The sequence below is a fragment of the Antrostomus carolinensis genome, unplaced genomic scaffold, assembly GCF_000700745.2.
Source record: "Antrostomus carolinensis isolate BGI_N321 unplaced genomic scaffold, ASM70074v2 scaffold12010, whole genome shotgun sequence".
Lineage (NCBI taxonomy): Eukaryota > Metazoa > Chordata > Aves > Caprimulgiformes > Caprimulgidae > Antrostomus > Antrostomus carolinensis.
The window spans coordinates 21,774-36,933 of NW_010286483.1; the positions used below are offsets into that span (position 1 = coordinate 21,774).

A 15,160-nucleotide genomic window follows, 5' to 3' on the forward strand; every position below is an offset into this window, starting at 1 on the left:
TTTTCTTCAAAACCTTATGCAAGTTGAATTTAATGTATTTTGTTTTAGCTAAAGTTAAAATAAAGAACTACTTTGTTCAGGTACTTTTATATCACAGTTTTAGATTTTAAGTGCACGTATTTTCTTTCTTTGTACTATTTGTATAGGCATGCTTATAGTACTCTTAACATGGAAGACTTCTAATCAAAGTTACCTAAAATTGTACTGTCAACTAACAAAAGCCTTGAAGATAGAGCAGGTTATAATGGCATCTGCAGGCATATTGGGGGAAGATAAGTAAGATTTTCAGGAATTTTTAATGGCTTCAGGAACAAGCTTTTAGGATTTAAAACAACACCATCACCCCAAAAATGCCAGGAGTTGATGTGTTGTACATATTCGAATGCAGCGCATAAAGATAGATTTATAAAACTGGTCTAAGGGTGTGAACTTGGTTTTGAGACATGACAACCCATTATTGAGGATAGTTCCAGATTCTTCTCATACAGAGTTGATAAGGATAGACACTGTGGATTAATGCCTATGAATGTCAGCAGGTGGTTTCCCTGGTGCATTGCAGGGATAAAATAAACCCTTTATGAATTGTGATGCATTTTTCAACTATCGCATGGAACTGAATGCATAGTTCTTTGTTGCTTTGCATAGGGAGGACAAAATGAAATAATTAAAAATCTTAAAGCCAAAAATGTATTCAAACAAGTTACGATGGTGTTAATCTGTTGATAAGAGGGTTGAGTGCTCATTTCATTGCTTAATGTCACAAAAATGTTTACATTTAACACCTGTTGCACGTCACAAGTGTAAACATTTTGTACTTCAAACAGAACAGAGAAAGACTCATTATGAATAACTAGTTAACTGCCATCTCTATTCAAATAAAAAATTGTTTCGCATTTGAAGAATTTGAGATGTGATAGATATTTTTAAAGAATCTAACAGTATTAAATCACTAGAAATGCAATTGCAGTAAATTTTACACTCAAAAAACCAATTAAAATATTTTCTTCTGAGTGAATAGAAGAAATTCTTCAACCATATTAAAAAAAAAAAAGTTAAGCATCACGAGGAAAATTAAAACCATATTTTCACAGAGAAGACAGTATGGACTTGGAGAAGAAAAGGCTCCTGGAAGACCTCATTGCAGTCTTCCAGTACTCGAAGGGAGCTTATAAATAGGAGAGAGAGCAAGTTTTCACATGGGCAGACAGTGACAGGACAAGGGGAAATGGTTTAAACTAAGAGAGGGGAGATTTAGATTAGATATTAGGAAGAATTTTTTCCCCCAGAGGGTGGCGAGGCACTGGAACAGGTTGCTCAGAGAAGTTACGGCTGCCCCATCCCTGGAGGAATTCAAAGCCAGGCTGGATGGGGCCCTGGGCAGCCTGATCTAGTGGTTGACAAGCCTGTGCACAGCAGGAGGGTTGGAACTAGATGATCTTTAAGGTCCTTTCCAACCCAAGCCATTCTATGATTCTATAACTGTCCTTCAGTTTTGCTTTTAAACCGATTCATCTTGGCTTGTATTGCTGCAGCTCTTGGATTTGGGTGAGGTAAGGTTGTCAATATGGAACTGAAATGATTTTTGAGAGAAGAGAAAATTTTTAAAGAATCTAAGCTCTTGCTGTGGAACAATTAGTGTGAAGCAGGCCATCGCTAGATCCTGTTGTCAAAATCCTTCTTTTTGAAAATATTTTAATCATGGCAAAACAAATTGTAGTATCCTGAAAAATCTAACTATAAAGCATGAAGCATCTTGCCAGACATTCAGGAAAGTAAACTTTATTACTGTATTTGATATTTGCCTTTGTAGACTGTAAAAGACAGTTGAGAACTGGGCTGCTTCTTTTCCTGAGTGATGCTGACAGGGAAGCCAACCCCTAATTTGTAGCTGTTTGGAAAAACCAACCGTATCCTGGACTGCATCAAGAGAAGCGTGGCCAGCAGGTGGAGGGAGGTGATTCTCCCTCTGTACTCCGCTCTCGTAAGTCCCCACCTGGAGTACTGCATCCAGTTCTGGAGCCCCCAACACAAGAAAGACATGGAGCAGTTAGAATGAGTCCAGAGGAGGCCACAAGGATGATCCGAGTGGTGGAGCACCTCTACTATGAGGACAGGCTGAGAGAGTTGGGGCTGTTCAACCTGGAAAAGAGAAGGCTCCGGGGAGACCTTATAACAGCCTTCTAGTACCTGAAGGGGCTACAAGAAAGCTGGGGAGGGAATTTTCATAAGGGCAGGTAGTGACAGAACAAGGGGAAATGGGTTTAAGGTGAAAGAGGGTAGGTTTAAATTAGATATTAGGAAGAAATTCTTCACTGTGAAGGTGGTCAGACACTGGAACAGGTTGCCCAGAGAAGTCATGGATGCCCCCTCCTTGGAAGTGTTTAAGGCCAGGTTGGATGAGGCTTTGAGCAACCTGGTCTAGTGGAAGGTGTCCCTGCTGATGGCGGGGGGGTTGGAACTAGATGATCTTTAAGGTCCCTTCCAACCCAAACCATTCTATGATTCTATGAAAGGCTTGGACTTCCCACCAGAATGGGAGTCCCTGCTGCCTGTGCTTGCAGAAATGATAAGCATACTTGTTGGCTTTTTTCATGTCATATTAATTGACTTGGAAATTTTTGGTTGCAGTCAAAGGGCTGAGAAGGAGCATCTGCTCCCCCCTTAATCTTTGTTCTACCAGAAAAAGTCAGTCTTTAGTTTTGCTAATGATCACAGCCAAATAAACCTGTCCTTTGAAGGTGCAGAATGCTATGAAAGCTGTCCCTTTTCAGAGTTTTGTATCCCCCATGGTTGATGTTTGTTTTGGTTGTTTTGGGTTGTTTTGTTTTGTTTTTTTTTTTTTAATATAGTTGTTAGCTATTACGGTTGCATGTAGAAAACTGAAAATGTCAGTAAGTTGTAAACTGTGACACTGCTAGTCTGAAAAGTCTGAAGCTATTTGTCATCCTTAATCTTGCCAACAGAAGTTCTAGGGGTTCCTATATCTGTGATTACAGGATTTATCATTTTTTCTCATCTTTGGGAGTGAAAGGAAAGCTGATGCCCAGGCACCTGTCACGCCATCTTATTTTTCTGTCTTCTTGTAACCTGCTTTGTTTTTTCATCTTTTCCTATGGTAGTATTGATTTAGTTAGGATGGGTGCATTTTTCACATCTTTCTAGGACCAAAGCAGAGGTACTATATTTGGTCAGGAAATTACAATCAAAATTGAGTTTGCAGCCAGAGGAAACTGGAAAAATATCTGTATAAAAAGACTGATAAGAGAAAAAAGGCCAGCCAGAAAGTAAATTACAGTTTTGAATAACTGATGTTTAAAACTACTGAATAGTAATCATTCATTACAATTACCAATTACTTTCAGCTATGAGCCACAATTACTTGAATAGAATAAATTAACGAAGCATAATTTATAGATTGTTTTTAAAAACAGCCTTAAAGTTTTTGATCCTCATTACAGCCTTCCTGGATAAAAGCAGAGTGAAATTAACTTGATTCTTGAACATTCACACGCTACACATAGATCTGTTTTTTGGCTCATGTACTAGTAGGAATGAAGATTGTTACTTCTGCAATACAGCTGTAAAGATCAAAAGTGAGTATATGAGTTCTGATCCAATTTCAGAACCATCTGAAGGAGCTACAATAGCCAGAGAAAAGAGATTGGAAGAGTACAAAGCAACATAATAAGCATGTACATTCTCATACACTTAATTTGCACATGTAAGCACTGCTTTCCCCTACCTCCCTCCTGCGCCCCAAAATGTCCTGTATCCCTCCTATATTGGCCAAACCACATAGGGTAGGTATCTTGTTGAGTCCTGAAGGTGAAGGTCTTTTTTTTACTCCATCACAGCATACATCTGAGTTTGAGAGTACACTGAAGCTTATTTCTTTCAGAACTTCAATCAACTTCAGGGCATAAGAGGAGCATTTGGACTAACTAATATGCAATTCAAAAGTGGTATTTATTGGTCGAACTCCTTTCTTGAAAATTTTCGGAGGTCTGGGTTCTTGACCCAAAGACAAAATGAGATCTAATAGACTGTAATTTAACCAGTCACAAATATAAAATTATTCCTATGAAGTCAATTCTTAGTGGGAATGCAATTTATTCATAAGAACTGACCTGGAAAAACACATTTTATGATCACATTTTTTTTCACTTATGGAAAACAACTCATGACATTCTTGAGCAAACAAAATTTGAGTTCACTTCCTTGAAAAGTGCGTTGTACAAAACAGGACTTTTCTCTTACAGTCCTTCAGCTCTAAGAAACACCTGCTCAAACTTGGAAGAAAGAAAGAATATGTTTTGAAGTTAGATGCCTCTTTTGTGGTGTAGGTCAGGAAGTATCACGTTTTCTTTAAAGTACTGGGGAGATTTACAAATACTATTTCCTTTGAGCTACTGAAATGCATATTTTAAGTTTCATATGACTTAGAAAAATCTTCTTGGCAGACCCTAAAGAAATACTTAATGCAACTGTGCTCCTAAGAAATATATAAAGGAAAGTTGAAGGATGTAGTTTATAACACAGCCTGTATTCTAGACCTAAAAAATAATTCAGAAAGTGCATTCTGATTTAGAGTATGTATATGCAACTCTTCAGGATTCAGAGATGAATGATAAATAAAGGACTAGTTAACTTAATAAAACACTGGAAAAGGTGGTATTAATAATAATCCTGTTACAAATGTGCACTAGAAGTCATCATGGTGCTCACCAGATGTCTTTTTACTGGTCAAAAAAGAAAATGCTAACTCAAAAATTTTTTTTGCAATAAAAGCAACATTTAAAATAAAACAGACACAAAGAGCATAGAAGAAAAATTGCATAGCAAGGGGAGGGAAGCAATTAACTTGAAAAATGTACAACTGGAAATTAAAGCATAGTTTGGCTAAATTTCTGCTTTCTAACTGTAATTAAAGAGCACTGCTTGTCTTACTGAAGCAATAAAACAAAATATTGTCTGCTTAGCAAATGACCTCGAACTTGCAAAAATATGCAGTTCTCAATGAGAAATGAAATTATAGTTTGGAAGAAATTAAATTTATTCCAATTTCTACCTTTTGTACACATCCTTCTTGAGTCTTTGAATCACTTTGAAATGCGCCCACAGAACATTTGCCCAGAATGCTTGTTGTACCATTGTGTATGCTATTTGTTGTAGCATAAAAGCTACAGTTCAAAAGCTGACCTTGCAGGGTAATGTCAGGACAGGCTGCAGGTTTCCAAATTTATGCGGATCTAGTATTTTCAATTCCCTATAGATACGGTATTAAGGAACTGTTAACAAACACTTCTGCTCTGAAGCTGAAGAAGCAGCTGTAGGATCTCAATGCTTTTTTTTTTAACCCAGTTTGGCAAACGTAGTGGTCTGATTAGTAGTACTTCCATAACATTTCATTTATAAAAGTTGTGAGGAAGAGTTTTTCTGTACATTCTAAACAGGCACATTAGGATCTGGCTTTGGATCTAGTACTATACAAGGGCCCCAAGAACCTAGTGCAATTCTTTTGTGTGGATGTAACTCCAGACTTCTAGCCAAAGAGCTTCATTCTGATGGCTGTGTGGCTTGCTTTCAGACACTGAAGAACATCATAGCGATACTGAAGCATACATATTTGACACAGATGAGGTTTTCAGCCCAGAAAGAGTAGACAGAGAAGAGTAAAACCTTGCTTTTAAGCCATGTTTTGTGCCTTCCCAATCTGTCGCATCCCAGGATCCTTTAATGTTCAGGAGCTTATGCAAATCCGACAAGGTGTATTAAGACAATATGAGGTACGGCCTCACTATTGTATAATGTGGCCCTGTGTCCAATTTCAGTATCACTGTCAATAAGTTAGAAATTGGAAACTTACACTTCCAAAAATATTACATAGAATTTCTCTCAAATATTTCAATATAAAAGTTTCATCCTTTCCTTATTTGAAGTTTTATTCCATTCTATGTTGGGTTTGTGTAGGGGGGGGGCATTTTTGGTAGTGGAGGAAGGAGCTGTAGTGATGGCCCCTGTAAGAAGCTTCACAAAGCTTTCCTGGCTCCGAGGTGGACCTGTTTCCAGCCTAGACTGAGCCAGTTAGTGATAAGAAAATGCCTCTTTGAATCCATACTTATGAGGGGAAGGACTGGTTTGGCAAAGAAGGAGATAGACTTCAGGAGATCAGGGGCCAGAACAAAAGACCATTTGCCTGAACAAAAAGAGCCTTGTTGACATGAGTGAGGAGGAAGAGGAGAGGAGAGGAGACAGAGAACTTCAGACACCCAGGTCAGCTCGGAGAAGAGTAGAGGGAGGTAAATGGAGTCCCCTGCAGCCATGGAGGTTCAACAGCAGAGCAGATACCCACATGTAGGCCATGGAGGACTCCATTCCAGAGGAGGAAGCTATGCCCGAGGGCAGTTGTGACTACTTGGGAGCTCGTGACAAGCAAGAACACCCCAGAGCAACTCAATGCCAGAGGGGAAGAGGTGCACTGGACTGGAGACCCATCTGCAGCCCATGAAGGTCCCCATGCCAGAGCTGGGAGCTGTGCCTGAAGGAATCTGTGACTCCATGGGAAGCCAACGTAAGAATACTTTGTTCCTGAGCTCTTGCAGCCCATGGGAGGGATCTCATGCTGGAAAGAGCAGCGTAGATGAACTGACTGCAACCCCCGTTCCCTGCCCCCTGTGCTGCTGTGGGGGAGAAGGTAGAGAAATCAGGAGCAAAGTAATTTGAGCCTGGGGAAGAAGGGAGGGGTGGGAGAGGTGTTGTAAGATGTGGTTGTTGTGTCTTACTATCCTACTCTGATTGGTAACGAATTAAGTTGATTTTTCTTCCCCAAGTCAAGTCTGTTCTGCCAATGACCATACTTGGTGAGTGAGCCATCCCCGTCCTCATTTCAATCCATGGCCCCATTTGGTTTTTTTCTCTTCCCATCTCACTGGGTGCAGGGGAGTGAGTGAAGGACTGCATGGTCTTAGCTGTCGCTGAAACCACCACACATTCTATTATTGATTGTTTTTACATTTTCACATTGTATATATTTTCAGTTCTGAAGTACTGTATAGCTTACATAATGTTGTCTGAATACATATGTTATTAATTAAAAAAATATTGACTATGCTACGTTATGTTGCTTCTGAAGACTTAAATAGTATCTGACTTGCACGTTTTTCAAATTTACCCAACCATAGAATGAAATTACAAAGACTGCTTCGTATGTTATCTTTACTATCTAGTGGTATCTAATTTGTGTTTTATTTATGCAAAGCTTGCTCATATAACAAACAGTCATGGTCCACACTATTAGTCTACAGTCTGTTAGTCTACTCAGATATTTCCAAGGAACTTCATTCTTAAATGTGACAAATTGCTTGAACACTTAGTGGAGAATCGTGCTGACAGAGAATGGATGGAGTTGCATCAGAGTATTTTTTCTCTTCTGTTCTGTGATTCATTACTGGGTAAAATCAGTTGGCCTTGAGTCTTTTTTTTTGGCCTGTGATACCAGCTGTAATCCAATTTAAAATATTTTTGTGGTCTCAGCTCAATACATTCCTCAAAGGTAACTGAATTTTAGCAGAGACTTTGGGAACTTGCTGCTTGTGGTTGTGGTAATGCATTGAGGGGCATAAACAGGAATGATTATTTCTTACGGAGCAGTAGTTATCTAGAGAAATAATTTCAAAATCGTATATTGATTTTGAAAATTAGGAGTTGTTTGAAATGATTGTATAAAAGTCAGTTGATCTACTTTTTCTACAAAATTAAAACGTTTACTTATACCTACTTGTGCATGTTCAAGTAGCTACAAGCAGTTCTTAGCTAAGGTTTTCAAAACCTCTTAACGTATTTTTTGATGACCATGTTATGTTCAGTTATGTATTTCTCTACTATTGCTAAAACTCATGTTTTGTCCTACCTCTGTGCATGCTGGTGGTTTTCATGGTCGTTGCTGATGACCAGAACGTACTTCTTCTTCGGACTTCTATAATACTAATTCTTAAAAAGCTTATTTAAAGTCTGTATGGGGCAAAGACTCCTACTTTGCAAATAAGCTAGGAAGAGGGTGTGCCTTTTAAGGTGTCTCAGAATTACTGGCTTAAAGATTGCTGTACTCTTTGAGTATACCTTGTGTGTTATATTACTCGAACAGCTTTTATTGACTAGAAAAGATTTAAGAGTAAAAGAATGTTTTCTTAAAAACCTGGACTTAAAATACTGAAGTTATGAAGAGAAAAAAAAAAGCTACGCTCTCAAAATAAAAATAAAATTATTGAAAATATGCTTTAAAATAAATATTATCTTGTTTCTGCAGCATCTCAGCCAGTTTCTGCCTTTCTTTTTGAAGAAACTGGAATAATTTTAAATTACAGATTTTCTTTGTTGAAGGTAAAATGCCTTTTTCTTTCCACCTCATCAGAAGGAAAAGGCAGAAGACAAATACTATCTTTTTTTTCTGTGGCATCCCAGACTGGAAATCCTTTGCTTTTTGTTTTTACTGATGAAAACTTACATTCTTGTCTTCTGTTATATTGGATGCTTTGATACCAGATGTAATGAAGGGGTTTCCCTCCTTCCTCATCCTCAAAGATTAGTGTTTCTAGTATATGAGTTAATTAGTACAGCCTCTTCTCCAGGTGATACTGTAACTACAAAGTAGTTTAGTCCTTTAACGTAACAATTTCTAATTTAAGTTTTTTTTCAAAGAGGAAAACTTCTCAGTTTTTTAATGTTTTCTTGTCTCTTTCACATCTGTAGCCAACAAGGACACTGGTTATGACAAGTATGTCTTCTGAGTAAGTATTAAACATTTTGACTCTTTAGTCAGCTCACTGTTTAAACTTGAATGTTGATAATGCTTTTATGCCTGTACAAAATTAAATTTATCTTTGGGCCATATGTTAAAATATTTTATTCAGTATTCTAGCTAGAAACATGTACATATACATGTATGTCATTGCTATTTACAGTGTGTGTGTGTATGTTTGTGTTGGTGTGGTGCAGACTGAAGTAGTTCCATAGGTGAGCTCAACAGGGCTTCAGAGCAATGAAACTAATATCTTAAGCAAGTTTTGATTTTTTTCTAAAGGAAGCATAAAAGTTTTATGTAGTAAAAGAATTTTAAAGAATTTTATGTAGTAAATAGTTCAGACTTTCCGCCCAAGACTTAGCTTTTTCCCCATACATTTTAATTATTTCTATTTAAAAAGTCATAAACTGAAACATCAGTTCAAAACGTTTTCTTTCATATAAATAGTTGCTGAAGAAATATCAGTTGTAGGCTTTTTAGCCACTTACTTACTTTCAAAACATTAGAAGCATCTGCCACTGCATATTTTGAGGGAGAGTTAACAATTTTCTGGCATGCTCTTATCGTTCTCTTAGAAGTCTTAAAGCATAAAGAACATCCAACAAAAACACAATTCCATATTTTATACTACACTTGCTTATAGTTTTTAAAATTCTTTTTCAAAACTCAAGATATTTCTACTAGCTACAGATCTCTTTCAGGTTTGAAGTAGTTAAATCTTGACAGTTGCTTAGATAGAAGTACTCAGAAGCAGCACTTAGTCCTTGCCCTTTTAGAAGTTCTTTCTAAATGGTTGTCGATAGCTATTAACAAGTATACTAATATAGGTCAAAAACATAAAATGGCATTAATATTTTTCTTGTATTTAATGTGACTGGATGCTAGTAACACCAAGACTGTAAAATGCGTTTTTGCAAGTCGTGTGGTACAGGATCAGTGTGGGGGAGGTAGAGATAATAGCTACAGTGCAGCTAGGAGTAGTGGAAAACAGGCTGTTATCTGCCAAAAAGACGAGAACAAATCCTGGCAGAGATGGGGAAAAAGTACTTTTCTTGAAAGAAGTCATTAATATATTTTTTCTTTTATGTTGCTTGTATGTTGATTTTTCCCACTAGCCAATTACTATTTCATTAAATAAAAATGTCTGGTAATAACAATTGCTTTTCTTCAGAACTTCATCAAGATTGTGCCTTTGGCTGTCTACAGTTGTAGGCATTCATCAGCCTGTAAATGGATGAAGGGAAAGGGACTGCTTCTGAAAGAACTAAAGAACAGAGAACAGTCCTCCAAACTATACCACCCAATGGCCAAAAAGCCAGTTCTACTACCCAGTAGCTACAGCCTCAGAAGTGGTTCATTTAAGGCCATGAGCTGGTTTTATGGCATTGGGTTTTGAGATTGTATTAAATGCTGCTCGCTGATTCACTGCCAGCAGCTCCTTGTTTTTCTGAATCACAAGTTCAGTGAAGTGGTGTTTTGCTGTAAATTTGCATCCAGCAGTTTTTGCAGTTGACTGAAGTATAAACTGGTGAGTTTTCACTGTTTATAAGGTGTCTTAGATTAAATTAATGGACAATAGCACTTTTCCATCTCATTGTAAGGAATTTTGTGTAGATACAAGAAAGAAGAAAAGCTTCAGGTAGAGCATGGAAATGCATCCCCTGAGTATGCAGTCTAGGCAGGGCCAGCCCCTATGGGTTGCACTGTTGCAAAAACATTGACTTGCAGGCTATGTCAAGTTAAAAATCATCAACTGAAAAGGCAATAGTAAATATTTCAATAACATTCAAGACAATATAGCCAAGGCCAGAATTGACACTAATCAGTGTCTGGAATGAGGCAGTTAAGTCAGTGGTTTGTTTTGTTGGCTTTTTTTTTTTTTTTTTTTTTGGTTGGTTGGTTGGTTGGTTGGTTTGGTTTGGTTTGGTTTCTTTAATAGTTAGATACAATATCATCTTTTGACTTAAGTGTGAAGCTTATTTGCTATACTGTTTGCTGTTACTATTCATTTGTTTGAAACTTCTTAAAAAATAGATTGTTGCATTCTCTGTAAATATTTTTTTTTTGTTAGAGTTCCTCTAGGTAGTATCTACTTTAGCTGGGGGTTTTTGGGGACCTTTAACTGAGTTACCTTCTATAAAGTGAAATGTAGTAAGAATGAAAGTAAGCCCAGAGGCTTCTGGAGATGTTCTGAGTGTGCTCGCATTATGTCAGTGTTTAACTTAAATGTTTTACCTGATTGTGACCAATATGACTGTGTTCAAGGTTGTGTGTAATTATTTTATCTTGTGTAGCATGCCGTGACCATTTAGTCAGCCCAGGGGAGAGAGAAGGGGATGGAACTCAACTTTCATTTACAGATCTTTAATGATAATTTGTAATAATAATTTATAATAATAATCATTAATAAGAACAGTAAATTGTTCTCATGCAACAGCTTTTCTCTAGTGATACCAAGATCTCACTGTTCTTGTGAGCATATATTTGTGTGCTTCAGTGTAGCTATGTAGAGAACTCAAATTAGAATTCCAGTTATATGTGGCCATTCTGGATTTTATATTTAATCATAATTGGTTTTAAGGATAAGTGAACTTTTAATTGAAATATTGGCTAGGATGTATAGGTTCCAAGCCAGAACTTTAGGACTCCTCTCTAAATTTAGACACAGCATTTTATTCAGATGCTGAAAATCTGGTGCTTCCTAATGAAAACTGCTTGAGTGCTTTGTCTAAATATTTACATTTCCTGGTAATACTTTTTTAATAGTATTACAAAAGCAGCCAAGAATGAGGTATTGTACACAAACAATATGTTAGATAAGTCCTCAAAATTATCAGAAGTTTCTATTTAAACAGACAAGATAGATGTGGGGGACAAAAGAGCAAGTAGATATGATTGTGTGATGACAGAAAAGGGTCTGTTTGGACTCTGTGGGAGGGCTGATGAATTTAGGGCTAGTAAATGGTAGAGGCTCAATGAGAAAAGGATAAGAAATGATTAATGAGGAAAGAAATTAGGTGAGTTTGAGTTAATTTTCATTGTGTATATGCTTTTATAATTCTGCATATCTATTCAACATTGTGTGGTTTTTTCCTTTTTCTTTTTAGGAAGCAAAATACAGTAATTCAGGTGGTGAATAAACTTGGAGATTTTTTGTTCTCAGATGATGTATGTGAAACAACAAGTCATGTAGTTACAGGGAGTCCTCGTCGTACCTTGAACGTTATGCTGGGAATTGCTCGTGGGTGTTGGATTGTTTCTTATGAATGGGTAAGAAATATTTTAAAATTTTACTGCAGAATAAATGAAACTTATTTTGTGTAGCTGAAATATCAACCATATAACAATTTTTGTTTCCATGCTGTATACACTGGTGCAATGTTCAGATATTCAGGCTTACCTAGAGTTAGCTCAGTTAGAGAAAATTTGTCTGTGTGAAGCTCTGTTACCATGACATAGTCTTTCAGTACTTCATCTAACCAGAGTATTCCTCAGTATGTATTTTAGAAATACCTGAAATCTCATCTCATGGATGAAAAAATCATGCCACATGGATTATTTTTGGACAGATTAAAGGCTAATCAAACCATGTCTGCTCAACGTTAGCCAAGTCACATTATTCAGACTGAATTTTTTTTATATGCTGATTTAATATATTTCTGCTGTGTTCTGAAATGTGTATTGTGTTCAGCATTGGTGAAAATGAAGGGGAATTGTTAGATATTTTGCTGCATGTTGGGAAAACCGGAAAATAAAAATAAAAAAAAATAAGGACAGCCATTTGTAGATGAGTAGTTTGAAGACTTTGTAATTTACAGAAATGGTTCCTAGACATCCAGATCAATTAATCACTGTATATCCTCAAAATCTCCTGTGGACCACCACTTAAAGTTCCCAGACTGTTACTGTAAAGACAAGATACTAATAAATTGCTCTATTAGGTCTGACTGGGATGGAGTTAATTTTCTTCATCATAGCCTGTATAGTGCTTTGTTTTAGACTGGTGACCAAAACGGTGGCAACAACCCACCAGTGTTTTAGCTATTGTTCAACAGTGCTTACAGTGTTAAGGTGTTCTGTGTTTTTCGGTCAGCCCCTCCCAGAAGTAGACAGGGGGTGCACAAGAAGCTGAGAGTGGACTCAGCTGGGACAGCTGACCCCAACTGATCAGAGATTATATGAAATCATGCTCAATTTTAAAACTGGGAGGGTTTTTTCCAGAGCAGCCAATGCTCAGGAGACTGGCTGGGCATCAGCACTGGTGAGAATTATTACTTTTACATCATTTGGGTTTTTTTAACTTTTTTTTCCTTCACTTATTAACTGTCTTTATCTTAACCCACAAGATTTTTTTTTCTTCTTATTTTTGCCCTTCCAGTTCTCTCCTCCATCCTGCTGGGGCAGAGAGTGAGTAGGTGAGGAGCTTACCTGTCAGCCAGGGTTAAACCACCTCAATTGCTCACTGTGATAATACAGATTATAACCACTCAATCTGACGTTGCAGATGACAGTTTCTTAGCTTTCCTCATGTTTCCAGAGTTAGCTGTTGGAATTTATATGGAAATAGCTCTCCATCTTATACAGAAAAGGGTTGTAGAATAACTTTAAATTTCTTAGTTTCCTTTTTCTTAGAAATACTTCAAAATTTAGTTGATGGGCTGAAAACAGAATAAACTCCTGTTGCCTTTTTGTTTTCAAGATGTCTGGCATTTGCCAGTGTGAAGCTTGTCCTACATTATATACATGAAGTTATCTGAAGAAGCTGTTATGGTACACTTTGGGGTTTTCAGAAGTTCTTGGTGATTAATTTCCCTTGGAAACGTTTGCATCTTTGGTCACCTTAACGATCCAGTAACATGCTTTTGTGACAGAAAAGACCATTAGTATCCTTGGCTACATTAAGAGAAACGTATTTGAGCAGAGGGCTTGAACAAGACAATCTCCACACTTCCATTCCAGCCTCAACTATTATATGATTCTGTGTGTCTATGAATGAAGTATATTTATCATAGAATCACAGAATGGTTTGGGTTGGAAGGGACCTTAAAGATCATCTAGTTCCAACCCCCCCTGCTATGAGCAGAGACACCTTCCACTAGACCAGGTTGCTCAAAGCCCCATCCAGCTTTGCCTTGTGAGCAGGGGTTGATACTGGTCCAATATTGTTTAACATCTTAATTTATCATCCAGATGATGGGTAAGAGTGCACCCTCAGCAAGTTTGCAGATGTTGCAAAACTGAGGAGTGTTTGACACACCAGATGGGTGTTCCCATTCAGAGGGACCTTGACAGGCTGGAGAAATGGGCCAACAGGAACCTCATGAAATTTAACTAAAACAAGAGAGCAGATCTGCTATAATGACTTCCCTTTTCAAATCTTTACTCTTACTTTTATGTATTGTGATGCAAAAAGTTGACTTTTATAATATCCTCACAAGGTTTTAAAATGTAATGTGGCTATGCATAAAAATATGACTTTAGTATTTTAATAGTTTGCTTCAGTTATAAACTTTGTATCTTTCTGATTGCTTGATTTTTCAGCAAATCATTTAGTTTGGGTAAATGAAATATCAAACCAACTATTGCAACTGCACTGTTACTTCTAGTAACTCATTCAAAGTGTTTGCTGTTCTAGAAATTATAAGAGTTCTACTTACCGCTTAATTTATTTTAGGTTCTGTGGTCTTTGGAATTGGGCCATTGGATCTCAGAGGAACCATATGAGCTTTCATCCAGCTTCCCTGCAGCTCCTGTAAGTTTAATGGCCCTTTAAGCTTGTGAACTTTATTTTGTTTATCTGGAAAATGATTGGCCCTCTGAATAGGTTTTGTGAACAAGAAGACTTACTAGAAAAAATATATTTTTTAAGGCAAATACTATAAGGAGTTATTTTATCCTTTGTCCACCACTTTTTGAAGTGTGTGCAAAAACTTTGGTATGCATGGAAAATGCAAAAAATTGATTCACCAATTAGTATCTGAATAAACTAGCTTCTGGTTTAAGTATAAATGTATTTTAATTTTTTTGTAGTATGTTTTATTTCTATCTGTCTTTGTACATTAACTGGAGAGGCATGTTTTGCCTAATGGAAAGATTATTCAGGTAACAGACTCAGTATTTTCAGTCCAGAAATTACTTTGGCAATGGAGAATTGCTGTGGGCTTCTAAAACTACTAAGTGGGTAAAATGAAGCATTTTTCCTGCCTTTAATGATCATTCTCAAGTACTGAATGATCAGTCGGCGAGGAGCACAGTGTGGCAACGGTAAGTTCTGCAGCTGAAAGCGTGCTGAGGAGGAGGAGGAGCAGGGTTCCAGAGCGAGTGAAGGCCACGGGTGGGACAGAGAGTCCCCTCGGGAGC

The 15,160-nt window shown here is 37.3% G+C and overlaps 1 protein-coding gene across 1 annotated transcript in view; it reads left to right on the forward strand.

Moving 5' to 3' along the window:
- Positions 1-14,552, forward strand: part of MCPH1 (microcephalin 1) — a gene marked incomplete at both ends in the record, with an annotated part of 34,556 nt that extends 20,004 nt beyond the window's left edge. Inside the window, 3 exons of the mRNA XM_029086156.1 lie at positions 8,749-8,786; positions 11,908-12,070; positions 14,475-14,552. Of these exons, the coding sequence (XP_028941989.1) occupies positions 8,749-8,786; positions 11,908-12,070; positions 14,475-14,552 (279 nt within the window). The remainder of the gene's footprint in view (positions 1-8,748; positions 8,787-11,907; positions 12,071-14,474) is intronic.
- Between the last annotated feature and the right edge of the window lie 608 nt (positions 14,553-15,160).